Source organism: Hoplias malabaricus, chromosome 8, assembly GCF_029633855.1.
Source record: "Hoplias malabaricus isolate fHopMal1 chromosome 8, fHopMal1.hap1, whole genome shotgun sequence".
NCBI classification, from domain to species: domain Eukaryota; kingdom Metazoa; phylum Chordata; class Actinopteri; order Characiformes; family Erythrinidae; genus Hoplias; species Hoplias malabaricus.
This window is the reverse complement of record NC_089807.1, coordinates 32,255,332-32,274,781: the sequence shown is the minus strand read 5'-3', so window position 1 is coordinate 32,274,781 and position 19,450 is coordinate 32,255,332. Positions and strand designations below refer to the sequence as shown.

Here is a 19,450-nt window from a genome sequence, read left to right as displayed (position 1 = left end):
AATACCTATCAAGCACTTAACAGCCTGACTGTACACTTTATATTGTGCCATATGCCATTGCCCAGGTAATGACAAGGTAACTAAAATATGGAAAAATTGCTGCATTAGAACAAATGTTGCTACATTAACAGGTAAACAAATTTATATATAATGAAAATCTGACCAATTAAATTTCATAACATTTAGTACCTATTTAATTATCTTTTTAAAAAGGATGAGAATCAACCAGAATACTTAACTATTCAAACTCATTCCACTTTAAGCTTTGCCCCGATCATTGGTGTAACATGCAAATTATTTTACTAAATTAAGTTGAACACATAACTGATTGCTAAGCCACTGTAACATTAATCATTACTGCAAGCATGTTCATTTGCTAACTGCTTTTTTTGTCTTTGTCTTCCCTTTTCAATAACCAACAATCTATCTTCTATCTAATCTAATCTTCTCCGAATATCTCCTAACAATAAGCAAGGAAAGGCATGATTAATGCAGATTATCTGGCTTTTGTACAGCACTGTGTGTGTGTGTGTGTACCTTGGTAGGATCCTGTCAGGAAATCTGTGTGTTTGAAACTGTGCAGCAAGTCCAGGTTTTTTGAGCTGCTCAAACAGGCCAATCAAATTGTGAGAGTACAGCTGGAAGGTTTTACCTGGAATCAAATATCATAGTGAGATAGACAAACGACCTAGCAGTAATTTTGCACAAATGAACAGGTGACATGTTTGCAAGTGGTGACTTCTATCTAAGTTTATTAAAAAAAAAAAAAAAAAAAAAAAAAAAAAAAAAAAAAGAGCAAGCTTAGATTTGCAAAGTGAGGCACAATTTAAACAAGAAACATGAAGGGAGAAATAATATAGAAGAAGAGAGAAGATGATATAAATGAATGCAAGTATAGGTGCACTATGTAAATAAAATCTTTTGCCTTTTGTGTGTGTGAACATGCAAGATTGCTTTTACCTTCTGATTATGTTGATTAGGTGTTAGAAGTGTCAGCAGGGAGTGAGATCAGCCATTATCAGGAAAGTGAAGAAAGAGAGCAAACAGGAGGGAGAAAAAGTAATCATGTAGCTACTGCACACTGATATTCAAAACAAGACAGGAGCACAAAGCATATGCATGACACAATGACATTATGAATCATAAAGGACAGAGAGAGCCTGATAGCATTGTTATCTATCCAAGATAGACGCAGACCTAAATTTTTCAGCCACTTAAAGCAATGTCATAACTTCTTATTATAAAGACCAGATTTACATACATGCTTATACTTTAGGTATATTTTATATATATATATATATATATATATATATATATATATATGCATACATACACACACACACACACACAAGGACAGTTTATGACACAAGGTCTCATAGGGTCAAGAGAGGAATCTTTGATGATAGCTGACTCCAGGATCAGCTTGTGCTCTCTGTTAAACTGTGTAATCTCAAACCACAGAATTAAACCTTAATTCCCATTGGTTTAAAAGAGTTTAAATTACATATGAGTATGACTGTGTGAAATTAATTCCATTTAGACAATGAAAATGGGTGGAATTAATTTACGTGTTTAAAATCACCTTTTTATATGAACTTATGTAGGAACCAAGGAAGCCACATTCTCTGTGTGTTATTTGGTTAAGAATTATGTAAAACATGGGTTTGTCTGAATGATATTATGACTTTGGTTAAGAATTATGTAAAACATGGGTTTGTCTGAATGTTATTATTTTGTGTTAACATATAATCTTTTATATTACAAAAGCATGGTTCAGAATCCTTGGATATTCATTCAACAGGAATCTTCCTTAAGTCTTTGACTTGTCAAGTGTCATAAATTGGGTAGAGGAAACATCCAGTCAGGAGCAAGAGATGCTCCAATCCTCAATCCCTAAGGACCAATCACGCATTCTTAGCACTACTAAAGGTGGTACATACAGGTGCTGGTCATAAAATTAGAATATCATGAAAAAGTTGATTTATTTCAGTAATTCCATTCGAAAAGTGACACTTGTATATTATACTCATTCATTACACAGTCTGATATATTTTAAGTGATTTTTATATTTTTATTTTATGATGATAACTGAAAACTAATGACCCCAAGTTCAGTATCTCAGAAAATTTGAATATTGTGAAAAGGTTCAATATTGAAAATAGAATGGTGTAACACTCTAATCAATTCATTAACTCAAAACATCTGCATAGGGTTTTGAATGGTTTCTCAGTCTAGTTCTGTAGGCTACAAAAACATGGGGAAGACTGCTGAGTTGACAGTTGTCCAAAGGATGACCATTGACACCTTACACAAGCAGGGCAAGACACAAAGGGTCATTGCTAAAGAGGCTGGCTGTTCACAGAGCTCTGTGTCCAAGCACATTCTTAGAGTGCTGAAGGGAAGGAAAATATGTGGTAGAAAAAAAAATGTACAAGCAAAAGGGATAACAAAACCCATTCTAAAATGTGGGGAGATTCACAAAGCCTTGACTGCAGCTGGAGCCAGTGCTTCAAGAACCACCTCACACAGACGTATCCAAGACATGGGTTTCAGCTGTCGCATTCCTTGTGTTAAGTCATTCTTGAACAGGAGACAGCATCAGATGCGTCTCGCTTCCAAAAAGGACTGACTGCTGCTGAGTGGCCCAAAGTTATGTTCTCTGATGAAAGTAAATTTTGCAGAATCCATGTTGCTTGAGGTCCCGTGTAAAGTTTTCAGTCAGTGATGGTCTGGGGTGCCATGTCATCTGCTGGCGTTGGCCCACTGTGTTTTCTGAGGTCAACGCAGCCATCTACCAGGAGCACTTCATGCTTCCTGCTGCTGACCAACTTTATGGAGATTCAGATTTCATTTTCCAACAGGACTTGGCACCTGCACACAGTGCCAAAGCTACCAGTGCCTGGTTTAAGGACCATGGTATTCCTGTTCTTAATTGGCCAGCAAACTCACCTGACCATAACCCTATAGAAAATCTATGGGGTATTGTGAAGAGGAAGATGCAATACACTAGACCCAACAATGCAGAAGAGCTGAAGGCCACCATCAGAGCAACCTGGGCAGTGCCACAGACTGATCGACTCCATGCCACGCCTCATTGGCGTTCATAATATATAAGAGATCTCTCTCTCAGCATCTCTTAACTACTCTTAATGACTAAAGATACAATTTTTTTGTAAGGGAGACTGCTCTCTATCCCCCACTCCCCAGCTGTGACACACTTCGTGCCTGTGGTTATGCTAATGACCCACAGCGCGTCTAAACATGGACCAACACCCCTCACACCCTACTCAGCCTAAACACTGGAGACAGATATCAACTTGGCAGTCAGACTGGGTCTGAGTAAAATAAGTTTTTGGTTTGATATCGAGAGATTCAGAACTCTGCTCTTCATCACCATTTATCACAATGGAGACTGCAGATGCAGTTTCGGTTTGGTACTTCTTTTTACAGTTGTTATTGAAATCAACTTTTATTTTGCTGAACTTCTCTTTGATATTATTATGTGACAAAAATCTAACCATAACGCCTCCACTCTCCTGTACATAATGCGCTCACAGCACTCTCGCCCTCCTACTCAACAGCTAAAATACAAACAGACCCAAACACTAAAACACATCACATAAATAAACTTTCTAAACACTCATCCAAAGCTGGTATTTTCTCCGTATGAGTTTTATTTTTGTTTTGTTTGTTTTTATTTTGATTCACCACTCAAGCTGAGCTAAATATGCTAAATACTACAGCATTCATCAGAAGCTATTTTTTTTGTGTTAGATCATTATTTTTACAAAATATTCCTTTTTTGTCTCATTGCTTGTCAAGTGTTTATTTTATTATAATTATTTTTTAAACAAACTTGAAAGTCCACTAAAACCCCAAACACAGCTGGAGCATGTTGAATTCATGAGTGTTTACCTCATTAATACACTGCTATATAGTACAAAGTCCAATATAAAAGCAAAAGTTTCAAAAGTCTATTTATTAATTTTTAAATAGTAATAATAAAATAATAAACTCTAGCCAAAAATAAATTAGTCTATGCATAGTTTGATAAATCTCTCACACAAACACACACACATATATATATATATACACACACACACACATACATACATACATACACACTTAGCATTGGCAGAGAGGACTTGGCAAACTTTTTTATAACTACATCTATATCTTTCTGTCTATCTCTGATATGTATGTGTAAAAGTGTAAATGTGTAGTGCAATAAGAAAAGATTTGCAGCAAAGTAGGGCAGAGAAATTAACCAATAAACCTAGATCCAAATTACAAAGAAAAATATAAATTCTCTCTCTGACAACTCTTGCATCCTTTGGAGATTTCTCTAACTTTAGCTATGCTTCATGTACATAAAGTGAAGCTGATGGTCCACTAATGGGCTGCAAGAAGGAGGGGTCTTGTCCTCAGGATCCTGAAATTTCAGTCATGCTAGTATTAAGGGGCCTGTGCTCCCTGCAGGTCAGACTGCATGTCCCTGTGTGAATTAGGCATGAGACAGTAAATTCCAGTAACGTATGTATTAAGTGGTACTCTGAGCTTGCACATCATTTTGGCTCGGATTACACACCTAAACTGCGATTTTAATTTGACTGGTGAGTGGAGTGTACATATAAACACTTCAGTCTGAATCTATATTATTGTATTATAATATATCAGAATGAACTAAATCCCGAGGAAATCTTTGCATGTAAACATAACCACTGATAATTATTAGATGAAAAGTATGAAAATGAGTGGAGAATGGCTTTACAGTAACTGTATCTATAAATATCATTAGAAGAATGCATAATATTAAACACTAAATTATTACTGGAATAGGAACACCAAACTTGTCATTGTCGATTTTATCAGCTCCACAGACCTTACAGAAGCACTTTGTAGTTTCTACATTTGTAGTATCTACTATTACAGACTGTAGTCCACCTGTTACTCTGCATACCCTAATCATCATTTCACCCTGCTTTTTAAAGGCCAGGACCCAACAGAGAAGGTATGGTTAGGGTGGCGATTCATTCTCAGTGCCGTAGTGACACTCACATGGTGGTGGTGTTAGGGTGTGTTGCTCTGGTGCAAGCAAGCCATGAGAGGTACTTACCCGATAATGACATGAGGTTATTATTTATGACATAGAGCCAAGTACATCTCCGTGGAAACAACTGAATCACAATTAAGACACACATGGACAAGGACAGAAACACAAACACATACGTAAATTCAGAAACAGACCATCTCCAATTTCAAGCAAGCTGACAAAATGAAATGTTTCTCCCATTCGCAATCTTACATCTATTTCTCTCAAGCAGAATATTCTTACACGGTTTCTGTTGTTATGGCACTTTATATGTGCATAAAAACACAAGCAGACAATTAGCAGATTATAGCTTTGCATGTGTCTCATACTAGTGACTGAATTTTTTTTAATGGACTGTTTTTTGTCATAGCCAAAACTGACACTCTTCCTTTCATTATTGTCTTGTGTGTGCACACCCTCAAATTATGTGAAAGACTGACAAGGTCTGTTCCAAAACTTAGTGAGGTGTCTAACTAGAGAGCGTTTTACGTTATAGTGTGTGCGCTACCGACACATAGAATGTCCCAATTCTTAGATAACTCATTATTCTGTCTACTAAAACATCTTAATCTGGACAACTCCTCTCTATTTCGCTCTTCTCCCAGAGCAAAAATAATTACAATTTTGATAAAAACAGGAAGAATAGCATCCACCGCACTGAGGTAAAAAACAACTATGGTGGGAACAAGCTGTGACACCATTGCTCTCTAAATAGGGTGTCTCAATAATTTGCCATGAGGACAGGAAACCGTTAGAACGCTGCTTACTTAAACATACAGCGCCCTCCATAATTATTGGCACCCCTAGTTAAAATGTGTTAAAAGCCTTAAAATAAATTATTTTTTTATTGCAGTAGCATAATCTCACTCTGAAAAAATAAGAAATAATTATTTCCCATAAAATGACCTGTTCCACAATTATTGGCACCCTTAATAATTTCTTGGAAATAAATGTTTCTACTGTAGTGTATAAAGTGAATCAAAATATCTAGAACCCTATAATTAGTAATTCATCACTTCCTGTTTCCCTGGGGTATAAATATGGCATTACACAGAAGCCTATTTCTTGTACTCACTCTTAAACATGGGAAAGACAATAGAACACACTATTCAAGTAAGGCAGATGTGTGTCAACCTTCATAAATCAGGCAATGGCTACAAGAAAATAAACACTCACTTGCAGATGCCCTCATCTACAGTCAGAGCAAGTATCAAAAATTTCAAAACATACGGAAATGTGACAAACAAGCCTGGAAAAGGATGCAAGTGTATCTTGACACCACGCACAGCGAGAAGGATGGTAAGAGAAGTAAAACGTTCTTCAAAGCTCACTGTAAGAAGATTGAATCAAATGGTAGCATCTTGGGGATATGACGTCTCCCAAACAACCATCAGGTCCTATCTACATGCCAACAAGCTGTTTGGGAGGCATTTTTGGAGAAAGCCTTTTCTGAGTTATACTCATAAGCGTAAATGGGTGGAGTTTGCCAAGTGGTACTGGGATTTTAACTGAGATTGTGTGCTTTGGTCAGATGAGACCAAGATAGAGCTTATTAGCAACAAACATTCTAAGTGGGTCTGGCGTAACACCAAGGATGAGTATGCAGAAAAACACCTCATGCCCACTGTTAAGTAAGATCAGTGATGCTGTGGGCCTGTTTCTCCTCCAAAGGACCTGGGAAACTTGTAAGGATATCATGATCTCTTTGAAATAGCAGGTAATTTTGAATCAGAATCTGGTGGCCTCTGCCCAAAAGCTGAAGATGGGCAAATCTACTCAAAAATGGTTCACAAGGCACAAAATCAAGCTCCTCTCAGTCCCCAGACCTCAACCCAATAGAAAACCTGTGGGGTGAGCTGAAGAGGAGAGTGCATAGGAGAAGACCCAGGACTCTGGACGATTTAGAGAGATTGTGCAAAGAGGAATGGTCGAAGATCCCTCTTTCTGTATTCTTCCATCTTGTGAAGAGTTATAGGAGAAGATTAAGTGCTGTCTCGTTGGCAAAAGGAGGTTGTACAAAGTACTAAAACCAGGGGTGCCAATAATTGTGGCACACATGATTTAATTCAAAAGATTTATTTCTTAATGTGTGATTTTCTTTTCCCACCAAATAAAGGTACTTGAATTAAAACTTTTTCGCATAAAAAATAAATCATTAGAAACCAAAGAACACTTCTTAACCAGGGGTGCCAATAATTATGGAGCGCGCTGTACCCAGGCAGCTCACTAGGTTTTGGGACAGACCTTAAGTTTGTTATATTCACCATTTAAAAAATATATTTGGGAAATTTTATAGTGTATACCTGGCTTTAAAACAAAAGGGACCTTCAGACTATACCTGCTCCATTGTGGCCTCATGTAACTCATTCAGGTTCAGGGTGTAGATCCCATCCTCTGTCCCGAAGATCAAGTATTGATCTAAGACAGCAACATATGTTCCAGTTTAAATAACCAAAACTTATTTACTTATTTATTTATATGTACACACACACACACACACACACAATTAGTTCATGGAGTAGTTACCTTTAGTTTCTGGGTGGATCCATGAAGTGGCACAGTTAATTTTGAGAGGACATCCATCAAAAACTTTGGAGAAACATGCTCCCATCTAAATAAAACAAAAACAATTAATAATAAAAAAAAAAGTTAGTGTGCACAGTGCCAGAAAGGTAACATCATATTTGTGTAATAATCAACTCCCAAAAACAAAAGCAATGATGGGAGATTAAAAAAAAATAAAATAAATAAAACACACAAGTAGATTTTTTGACAAGATTGTGAGTTAGTACCGACAAGTCATTCAAAGTTGAATGATAAAATGATTAAAGAGGTTTAGGATAATTTCTAGCTCTGTCTATAGATGTTCTGCTGTCTTGGGTTAAAATCAAGTGAAGTCAAGAGTCCACTCCAGAAATCCCAGAAACATGTGACAATAAATTAAAATAATGAAGCATAACCATAGCAAGAAAACATGAAGTTATGATACAAAAAATTGTTAATGGCTTTAAAAATTTGTGAAAATGTTTAAAAATAATAACATTTAGGAAAGAATGGTGCATTTCAAACATGCTCTGTATTAAGATTTGACATTATTTATGCTAGGCTTGGATAAATAAACACTTGCTATTTTATCAGATGTATACTCAAGTATACTATTTACTATGAAATGGCTCTCCCCCTCTGCACTCCATGATACAGATCCCAAATGTCACCCATGGGTAACACGGAACACTTAATTGATTAAGTAATATTGTATCTAAAATAGATTCTACTGAATTATTTTAAATAAACTGAAAATTAAGTCGAAAAATTCTGTCATAAACTAATTCAAACTGGGACAATGAAGTAAATACTCACCAAGACTTTAGGCGTGGGCGGTAGGCCATTTATTGCTGGCTTCTATAAGAGAACAATAAACTGGTTTAGCGTAATGCAGATACTACTATCACACATTTGAGCAAAAATACTCTTTTAAATATAATACCAATTTCAAAAACCCTTTTTTTCTGACCCCATATGTCCAATGTTAAATGTTACTGGCCAAATTTTTTAGCTAAACTTCTCCTTTGAATTTTCTGACTTTAGCAATGACATCCGTTCTGCCTTTAAGTTTCATAAAGAATTAATTAATGTTTGGAGGGGTTTCTGTTGTAGAAACATTTTTGTCAAACACACAGGTAGCCCAAATACTCACAGGAAAATCTTTTTTCTCTCTCTTTTGCGCTCGGCTGGGAGGAGATTTGGGAGTGTCCCCATTTACAGTGTCCTCCAAGTCCTCTTCTACAACGAGATAGAGAGAAAGTGAAAAGGCAGTTTATAATGAGTGAGATCAACAATAGAAATCTGTTTATTAGTGGAAACCTAACTCTTAGTGTGAAGGTAAAACAAATGGTGCTGGTCCTGTGGTGTCTTATGTCTGGGTTTACAAACAAGAGAAACTTGAATAGAGACAGGAAGGGGGGAAAAAGATGGACTTAAGCCCTCCAGAGCAGAAGAAACCAACTTCAGGTAGAAAGAAGAAAAAAACAAAAACAAAACAAAAACACTGCTTTCTCAGTTAATGAGGACCTAGATTAGAGCATAATGTTCAACACTGTTAAGAACAAAGATAATACTAGATGTAATAAGTATTTATGGCCAATATCATGCTACAGATCCCACCAGGAATCATGAAATTACTTAGGCCACACACACTCACAGCTACTGTATCTGCATGAATATGACTAGTGAGTTTTTTTTTTTATGTTTATGTTAAAGTAAACAATATAAACTTTATAATTACCCACTCTTTAATTACAGGCTTATTCATCAAAACATTAAGATTATATGACAGAAACAAGCCCCAACAAATAAATATTAAATCAAACATTTTCATAAGGTTTTTTTTGTGTTTTGATATAGATTTCTGTAAAACCATTCTGATCAAAGCAAAACCTCTTTACTTAAATCTCTTCATCGCCCTCATTTTCCCTGATCAAGGAACGTCATCTGATTGTGAAGTGGATGGAAACCCGATTCATTTAGCATTTTTTTTCTGCTGCCAGATCAGGCCACCTGGAAATCTCCTGGTAAACCTCACTCCTTTACTGTACACGTTTAACCCTATCTTGTTTACAGATGCTATGACCTGTCCTGTGTCACCTCGTTTGTTTTAACAGCTACAGCAACGTAAATGGTCGAATTCAGTGCTGGAGCATGAGGGGATGTGATTAGAGTCGCCAACCGTCCCGTATTTGGACACTAAATGCTGTGTTGTATTTTGGACCCATACGCGACAGTTTTATCCCGTATTTTTGAGGTAAGACTGAGACATGTTTAATAACTGAACTCAAACTGCCCGCCCCGACACAGCTAAAAGTAAAACATTTCACAGAGTCCACCTTCTCTGTAGAAAAAAAAAAAGACCCATCGTCGCCAAAGTAGAACACTTCAAACACAACCAACTAATGATGAGCAAAGGAAAGGAACTCAGGAACTTTGGCATCAATGACCAGTTCTCACATGAAATAATAGACAGATGCTAAAATAAATAAATAAAATAAAAGACCCTTCTAGGAAACAGCTGATTAAGAAGGAAAAAGAGCAATTCTCTCTGTTGAAAAACTATATGTGGACGAACAATTATTCAGACACAGAGATGATACCGTGGTTATACTGACGGAAAACAATTACAAAATGGACTGACTAATCTATTCTGACCAACTAACAACCTGTATCATCCATTTTTAACTTTCTTACTGTATTCAAGTGAGTATTTAATTGACTGAATATTTCACAGAGGAGGTCCGACCGTGTGAAATCTCGTCACTCAAAATTGACTGAGTGAGATCAAGTTGAAATTTTGGCCAATGAATTCCTATGGGACAAATTCCCATTTTGGAAGCTCGTATTCCAAAATCCATATGTCGGATCACTTCAAAGAACACAAGGAACCCGAGCTGGTATAGATCTAGAATACTGTGAAGTTTCATGGCTGTAGCATGCAAACCCTATGGCAAAGAAAATAATAAGATGATTATGAAAAACAGTAATTCGGCTTTGACAAGCCAAATTAATAATAATCCTTAACTAATCCACCCTGACCAAACAGGTTTTATCAAAGGCAGAATTCCCACACTAATATGCGCAGACTAACTAACATAATTCAGTATACTACCCAACAAGAATCACAGACAGCCTTAAGTCTAAATACAGAAAACGCTTTCGATAAAGAAAATTGGAAATTTTTATTATTAGCCACACTACAAGGCTGAAATTCAGGGAATCATTTACACAATGGATTAAGATCTTATACACATCACCTATGACCACTAATATTAAAACTATTGAAACCTACGCTCAAATATCAGACTACTCAATCAACTGGTCCAAATAGACACTTCCTATTCAGCTCAACACCAATTTCATTACATATCTGGGTGTTAAAACTTCCACCCCAGCTATCAGGGGTGTAAAATCTGACTTACACCCCCCTTCACAAAACAATATCTCATGATCTTCAACGATGGGCAAATCTCCCGTCTTCCCTCATAGGTAGGATAGCCATAATCAAAATGTCAATATTACCCAAACTTAAATACTTATTCTCAATGTTTCCTGTCCTACCTCCATCAACTTTAAGTCATTAGACTCCACCATCTCAAAATTCTACTGGAAAAATAAACCCCCAGAATCAAACAATCAACATATCCTGTCCACAAAAACGTCTATCAAAAATATATAAACTACCGAAAACAAAACCATAAATAACTTTACCAGACAAACAATGAAGATCTTTCCATCACACCCAGCATAGACTTGTGGGTCTATGATCCTCTGATACCAATCTATATCTTATACAATATAAAATTATTCACAGAACACACTACACTGGACAAAAGTGTAAGAGGTTTAAGATGAGATTCACTACTTCTGAAATATGTACACATTGCATGCAGAATTCCACAGATGACTACAACCATGCAATGTGGCACTGTACACAAGCATTTCTGGAAAGAAATCATCAGGATATTTGAATCATGCTTAAATATCACTATCGCACTATCTGCTTGGAGCCATATCAACAATCAGCATAGCAAAGGAAATCTCCTCTGTTATGCTCAGCATTCTAACCATCGCCAAGAAAACTATCCTCAGAAAGTGGAAATCAAGAAACACCACCAGTCACTGGAAAAATCTATTAATTGACTATATATCTATGGTAAAAATAACAGCTTCAATAACAAAAAACTGATTACAGCTCAACCTGGACACCTGTAATTGAATTCCTTCAACAGTAATTTTCCTGCCCAAACCACTACATATATATAAAATAATAAAAGCAAACGATATATTTTTCAAGCACAGTTTTTGTTCAATGGCACAAATACTATATTGTCTGACATAATATAACAAATATGCATATGCGTGCACACACATGCATAACAATAAATAGCTGAACATTTTTTTTCCTTTTATTCTTTTCCTCTCTCCTCTATTAGCATTATTTTAGGTGTGATTAAGGGCAGCACAGTGGCGCAGCTCCAGGGACCTGGAGGTTGTGGGTTCAAGTCCCACTCTGGGTGACTCGTCTGTGAAGAGTTTGATGTGTTCTCCCCATGTCCGCGTGGGTTTACTCCGGGTGCTCCGGTTTCCTCCCATGTCCCGAAAACACACGTTGGTAGGTGAATTGGTGACTCAAAAGTGCCGATAGGTGTGAGTGAATGTGTGTTCCTGCGCCCAATGATTCTGGGTAGGCTCTGGGCCCACCGTGACCCTGCACTGGAGAAGCGGTTACAGACAAAGGATGAATGAATAAGTGTGATTAATATTATTATTGTGTAGCTATTTCTCTTCCATATCGGTTCATTTATGTTTAAATGCAAGCCAAAGGGGGGGAAAAAACAAATATGTGGAGCTGTTTTATTATCTGAGATGTGAGCAGTGCGTTGCAATTTTCTCAGTGAAAGCTTTTGTCTGAGCTCCATTATTCACATTAATGGTACCTTATTTCAACCTTGTTGTGGCATGGATGCACACCAATAACACAACAAATGCAGACTTTTGCAACTTTCACTGATAACAGTCTGGATGGTATAATATGAAATGGTAAGATATAATTCTCAGAAAACTCAATGCCAGATTTTCCCAAAAGAATAAGAGGACTTGAAAGGAGGACTTGATTTCACTATATTTAGGATTGCCTGTGATGAGCTTGGGCTAGGGTTAGCAGCATTTCTTCCTTAAAGTCTGGTTTCCTCCTTGCGTTACAGAGTTTATGGTTGCATTTCCTGATGTGGTGCAAGACTTTGTTGTAACACAGTTTTCTGAAATACGCCTGTAAATGTGGTTATATATTTCACAGTAATTTTTTATGAAAAAAAGGCAGCTCAAAATTCATATTTAAATATGGTTTCTGGCCTTGCCCTACACAGACAGTTTTTTCCTGAAACGTTTTAAAATATGTGCGGTAGAATGTAAAGGACCTCAATTCTTTGCAGTCTTGTTTGAGAAATTTTATTTTTGAATAGTCAAGAAGTTTGGAGAAACATGACCCAGCTTTGCTTGCAACCACTTTTTTTGCCTCTTCTAAACTAAGTGTTTTAGCATTAAAGTTAACATTCATTCATTCATTCTCTGTAACCGCTTATCCAGTTCAGGGTCGCGGTGGGTCCAGAGCTCACCTGGAATCACTGGGCGCAAGGCGGGAATACACCCCGGAGGGGGCACCAGTCCTTCACAGGGCATTATAGTTAACATTTGTTTATATTTACAAAACACACCAAGAAAATCACAACTTTTACAGAAAAGGGGTTTTGTAAATGAAACATATTAAGGAAAACAATAGGGAATGTTTGTATATTACCAATTAATGTTGGTAATATACAAATGTTTTACTGTTAATACAAGATTAAATATTTGCACATGGTTATATAGAGAAACAATATGTGGATGTTTATAAATACCATATTCTGTGGCATGTGATAGAAGTCCAGGGCTGCTCACACTGGCAGAAAGATAATCAGGATGCGTGTGTTCAGCTCTGCTGCCTCGCTCTGGTGTGCTCTGTCTGCGTAATCCTGGCCCATTGTCAGACCCAGGGAACCGCTTAACTGTTGAACATCCATCACTCAATCCAAGTTCATCAGATGCACTGTTCAGACGTGGCTAAGAAATGGAAAGTGCACATTTAACAGTGACAAACATTCAGATAATAACCTTAATTATACTGATATTAACAAAAAACATTACTTGTCAAATTGTTTCATATGTTTCTATAATTCAATACTAGACATTCTCTCAAGAACACAGAGAACCTCTCACATTCAAACTCACTGGTAATATAAACAGGCATACCTTTGGAGGTAAAGGTGGAGGTATAGATGCTTTCAGAGTAGATCTAAAGGAAAAAAGTTTGTAAAAAGGGTAAGTTTGTTTGTGGAGTGTGTTCAACAGGTATATGAAATAGATGTAAAGCTAAATTATTCCAAAAACATTTGATCAAATGTGTCCCTGTGTATTACTTTTATTACTATTATCAAAACTGAGAAACATACATCTCCACATCTTCAAATGCATCTTCCAGTGGAGCCATATGTCCCCTAAAGATAAAAGGGCAGAGAAATGAGGAGAAAACAATAGGAGTAGAAGTCAGGGAGAAAGATAGGAGATCTCTTTGGTAAACATTGCTGTTAAGAGTCCTTCCCTAGAGTCACAAATACAAAGGAGACTGGGGAAAGAAAAAACCTTCTAATTTACTAAAATATACCCCAGTCATATCTAGTAGCATGTGATCACAATGCGCACACTCATGTGCTCACACACACAGGCACGTGCACGAACACACAAAACACACAACCAGAGCTCTCACAAAAGAATCCAACATGTCTTAGGCTGGCTTTACAAACTTGTTTGTGTGTCAGAGGACAAAATGAGTGATGAAAGGAGCACAATTGTACAGGATTTCAAAAGCTTAATACAAAAAGAGCAGACGAAAATATTATTTAGAAACTACAGACATAGATAAAATATAAATATAATAAAATATTACAAGATGAGGAAAATAAACATTAAAACATTAATTGCTTTTTCAAGGTTAACAGAAATTAATGTGAAATTATGAAATGATAATGACAAATGCTGATGAAATTAATGAAAATATGTAATAAATAAAAATGATACAATTCTAAAAATACTTTTGTCTAATAATTTGTCTAAGTAGTGTAGACAAAGTGTTTATCTTATTTACATTTTTATTTATTACTTTTATTTTATATTTTATAACTGTTTAGCTGAGCATAAGTTATAGGTACATGTCAGTGCATAAAGCCAGCCTTAGGATCAAATCACTCAAGCAAACATGAAGTAAGGAGCAATGGAGAATATGAAACATGCATCTAATGAATGTAAAATACACTGTGGTGTAAAACCTGTTAAGCTATATTATAAATTTGAAATAAAACTTGAAATGTGTACTAGCTATGACTAGCAATCAACCTTGAATAAGATTTTAGGCTATGGATAATTGTAAGCCAATGTATCAGCTTTGAGCCATCCCAGTCAACCCTCTCTGAAATATGAGCCAGTTTCAGTTTGTTGAGTTTTATATTATATTATGAGCCTATTTCAGTGTGAGGAATTTTACTTTAGGCCTACTTTCATAGTAAAAACATAACTCATTATCCAAATAAAAATCATTTGAATCTTGAGTTGAATTTTTAAATGTGCACGCAGGACACATCAACCCTTTTGGGGTAGCGGGGATCATCAAGTCTCCTCCTGCACAAGTCTCATGCTCTTATTGACATGACAGCTGTAATTCTATCTCCATACATGAACTCAGAATTACTGATCCTATCTGACATTCCAAGTAATGTATAAAATTGTATAAACACCATTTCTAAAGAAGTTGGTATGTGCAATATCTAGATAATCAGTTAGTTAATTTGTATTTAACGCCATATCATATTCATGGCAAGAAAGGATTTTATTAATTTGCTAACAGTTTTATTTTAGGTACGTTGAGGTTGCCATCTATTTAAGTTTGTCATGTGTTTTGCTTAAGTTTCTTTACTAACAGGAATTTAGGAATGTGGATGCTTTCGCAACATCCACTTAAAAACTGCTATTGACCATCACTCACATTTTGCTTTGGCCAGTCGCAGATCAATCGTAGAAAAAATGATCTTTCATATTTTGCATAGACAATCTAATCAGATGTCATTAAGTTTAGCTGGCAATGTTTTCACAGGTTAGTTTATTTGTTTATTCAAATGCTTCTGTATTAAAATATTTCATTATCTATTATATGCCCTAACAAGGGTGTAGTGAACAAGAATAAGTATTTGGCAAGTATGAGATTTTGACCAGACCAGTAATCTACAGTCTCCTTAAACTTCCTAATGCTCTGCCCACACAGGACACCACACACCCAGCCCAAATTATACACAACACATCACCTCGACACAAAATTAAATATGGAGCTAAATCAAAGACATAAATATTTGCATCTGAATTTTAAATATTTTAATTATATTTGTCAGAATATTTTATATTTGAAAAGGGCTCTGGGCAGGAATTGGTACGGTGTGAGACTGCTCTGTGATTGTTTGCTTTGAGAAGAGGGCACTGTGATTGATTAATGCCAAGTTTGATCTCTCTGTGGAAGTTTATTTTCCTGTGAGGCCCGATGGCTGACTTCTGTCCTAGATACGTATTTTCAGAATCTGAATATTTTAGATTTGTATTCATGGGTCTGTATTTTCAAAACCAGATATTTTACTTAGAATTTTTATAATATGAATTATTTTAATGTTAATATTTCAAATCTGTATATTTCACCCCCTCAAAATTTCAAGTTTATAAAATGCCATACAAAAATTATACAAATAAAAAAAGTCATTGATTTAGGTTCTGAGAGAAACAATGTATTTTATGCTTAAATTCCTCTTCTTCCTTTATCTTCCCCCTCAATGTTTGTCCCTCTTATTTGGTTATCTCACATGCCCCTTCTTCTATCTTCCTCTTCTCTTTTACCTTCCCACTCCATCTTATTTCTTCCTTTATCTTCCTCCTCAATTTTTTGGTGCTTTTCCACTGCATGGAACCTACACGACTGTACTCGACTTGACATGGCTCTTCTCCACTGGCCAAATCTGATACCTGGTCCCTGGAACTGGGTAAGTTTTCAGTCCCAGCTCGTTCCGGGTTCTAACCATGCCGAGTAGGTATCAAATGGTGATGTGTAAACCCTGCAGAGCGCAGATTAGTCAGAGCCATGTCAATCACCACAAAATGTAGAGCTAATTCAAATTCAGAACAACCCCGCCGCTTGTAAGATCTCTTAAGTTACAGCAGCTTTCATATCTGTGAGAACTGGGAAGCAGAGTCATGTTTAGTCCAAATAACTAAAACAACACGAATACATGATGAGTAAACAGTGCCTAATTTTACTGCTGCCATTGTTGTAGTTTTCAAAGACAATGATTCCTAGAGACAGGTTTTTTCGATGTCACCGGCTCCATTTCATGGGCGAACACTGCCAGTGGAAAGGCGATAAGCCTAAAGCAAGTCAAGCTATGTCGGGTAGAGCTGGACCCATTCGGTGGAGAAGCACCATATGTCCCTGACCATTTCTTTGATCATTATACCTATCCCTCTTCTCCTTTTACCTTCCCCTTCCATCTTTATCTCCCTCTTTCTTCATCACCCTTACCTCTCCCCTAACAGCTCTTTTTCCCCCTAATACCTTCACCCACTTCTCCAATGTATACAAGTCCCTCCTAAAATATTTGGTGTAAGATTGGACTAGCAGCACCCAAAGACTGGGAACGGGCTGGATTGTCCCAGGTACAGGGTGAATTGGCTAAACTAGTTCAGACCCACTGAAAACGTTTGGCATATTATGACATGAAATATACTATAACAGGGAACCAAACTGATGATTATAGCTATAAGAGGTGATGAAACACATTTGTAAACCTGTCCTGTCTCAATTTTTTTTAAACATGTCGTTAGTGTCAAATTCAAAATGGCCATATATTTGTCTATAAAACTATAACATTTCTCAGTTTCAACATTTGAAATGTAGTCTTTGCACCATTTGCAACAAATATAGGTTTTAAATATTTCCACAGTTGTCTTTGTAATATCTGCAATTAAATATATGATTTTTTTGTTGATTGGATTGTTTTGAATGTATATTTCACACATTACATCTTTTCTGGAAATGGGGTGTGTAGACTGTAAATGTAGATATTCCTAACTTATGTGGTGCCCTCTGATATTTATAACACTTCTGAAATCTAAAACGCCAACTTGGCATTAGGTCAATTCAGCAAAACATTCCTTATTATGGTAACAAAGCATGCTATTTATAAATATTTTAAAATTCATGATACAGCTAAACCTCAATCTTAATAACACTGAAAGAAAGAAACACTGTGCAGTCAGTTTAATTTTTCTAAAGAGTTGATCATTCCTTAATTTTAAAAAGCCTACAAATTACTGGCTTCAATATAGTCTTACAAGCTTGATTACAAATTTGCTCAGACAGCAATGTGTGACCCTGGGAAAAATTAAATCAAAGCTACTAACAAAATTTTTAATAAAGTCAATCCTTGAACCAGTATTATTTAATTTCTATATTAACAGCACAGCCACCTCCACTGTGACAATTATAGGCTGACGAAAACATTCTGAGATGATTCTGTAGGATGAAGTGGTTACAGAAGATGAATCAATGAATTGACGAATTAATGAATGGATCAAATCAAAGGATACTGTTAGTGTCTAACCACCACCAATCAGCTTGCTGTTTCTGTTCATGTAAGTTAACTTTTTTTTTATAAAACTTAAGCGTGTTTATTGTTTTATATATACCATTTTAAATTTATTTATCTGATATTATTAAAATGTTTATATGGTTTGTTATGTTTAAATTACTGTTTCCCTATTTACCACTACTTAATCCCTTATCTATATTTTAATTTCCTTCGTAGTTAATGTTTTACATGTACTATAATTTATATATAATTTCTATAATTTTATACATATTTTATTATATGGTCAGCATTTACATTATTTAATTTTCATTTGATTTGTCAATTATTATGTTTTATTTACAGAGTTAGGTTAGTTGTTGTTGTTATTATTATTATTATGGGTTTAATGTGTATTTACCATCAAGTTATTTATATAGTACTTGTATTTTTTTAACCTTCATTTCTGTATAGGCTCAGCTACATTGTAATCGAGGACCACACTCTGTGAACTCAGAGTTTAATATTAAAGTTGACTGACTGCATTTACCGTATAAACAACTCCTCCTCTACGCTTTTCAGGAGGCTCCTTCAGTGGAGAAAAGCAACAGGTGCAAAAGAAGGGGGAGAAAAAAAACACCACAGAAAAAAAGGACAGTCAAAGCAAAAGGAGTGAGAGCAAGTGACACTGATGGGAAAGGTTAGAGAGTGCTAAAGGGCAGAACTCATGCAAATGGTGTTGTTTACCAGAGAAGAGAAAAAATAAGAAGAGACTTTTTACATAGTTTTTGGAGACAATTTGTTGTGAAGCATAACTTCTAATTGCTGTTACCTGCTAGAGATGCCTCCTTCTGCAAATGGACTCCACTGGGATGAGAAATCACTCTCCTTAGTCACATCCTATGTAAAGTGACAACCTACTGTTAAATCATTAACTAGTACACAGCAAATCACACAATTCTGCCAAATAAGTCTTTATTTTTCAAATGTGTGATATAAATGATAATTCATATTTACAAACAGCTTTTCTGTAAAGTGAAAAACTCTTTTATTCATATTACAGGATTCTAGATCTTTTGGTGCAAAGTTAATAAAATTGTGAGGTGTGTAAGCATTC

General features: G+C 35.9%; 1 protein-coding gene across 2 annotated transcripts in view; it reads right to left on the bottom strand.

The window, feature by feature from the left end:
• The window catches only part of map4k5 (mitogen-activated protein kinase kinase kinase kinase 5), a 75,915-nt gene that overhangs the window by 11,692 nt on the left and 44,773 nt on the right, over nucleotides 1–19,450 (bottom strand). For both annotated transcript variants that reach the window (XM_066678986.1, XM_066678985.1), the window contains exons 16-25: nucleotides 19,166–19,233; nucleotides 14,131–14,175; nucleotides 13,931–13,973; nucleotides 13,540–13,741; nucleotides 8,790–8,875; nucleotides 8,453–8,494; nucleotides 7,619–7,703; nucleotides 7,431–7,510; nucleotides 5,117–5,177; nucleotides 538–652 (exon numbers count right to left, since the gene is read on the bottom strand). In XM_066678986.1, the coding sequence (XP_066535083.1) occupies nucleotides 538–652; nucleotides 5,117–5,177; nucleotides 7,431–7,510; nucleotides 7,619–7,703; nucleotides 8,453–8,494; nucleotides 8,790–8,875; nucleotides 13,540–13,741; nucleotides 13,931–13,973; nucleotides 14,131–14,175; nucleotides 19,166–19,233 (827 nt within the window). The remainder of the gene's footprint in view (nucleotides 1–537; nucleotides 653–5,116; nucleotides 5,178–7,430; nucleotides 7,511–7,618; nucleotides 7,704–8,452; nucleotides 8,495–8,789; nucleotides 8,876–13,539; nucleotides 13,742–13,930; nucleotides 13,974–14,130; nucleotides 14,176–19,165; nucleotides 19,234–19,450) is intronic.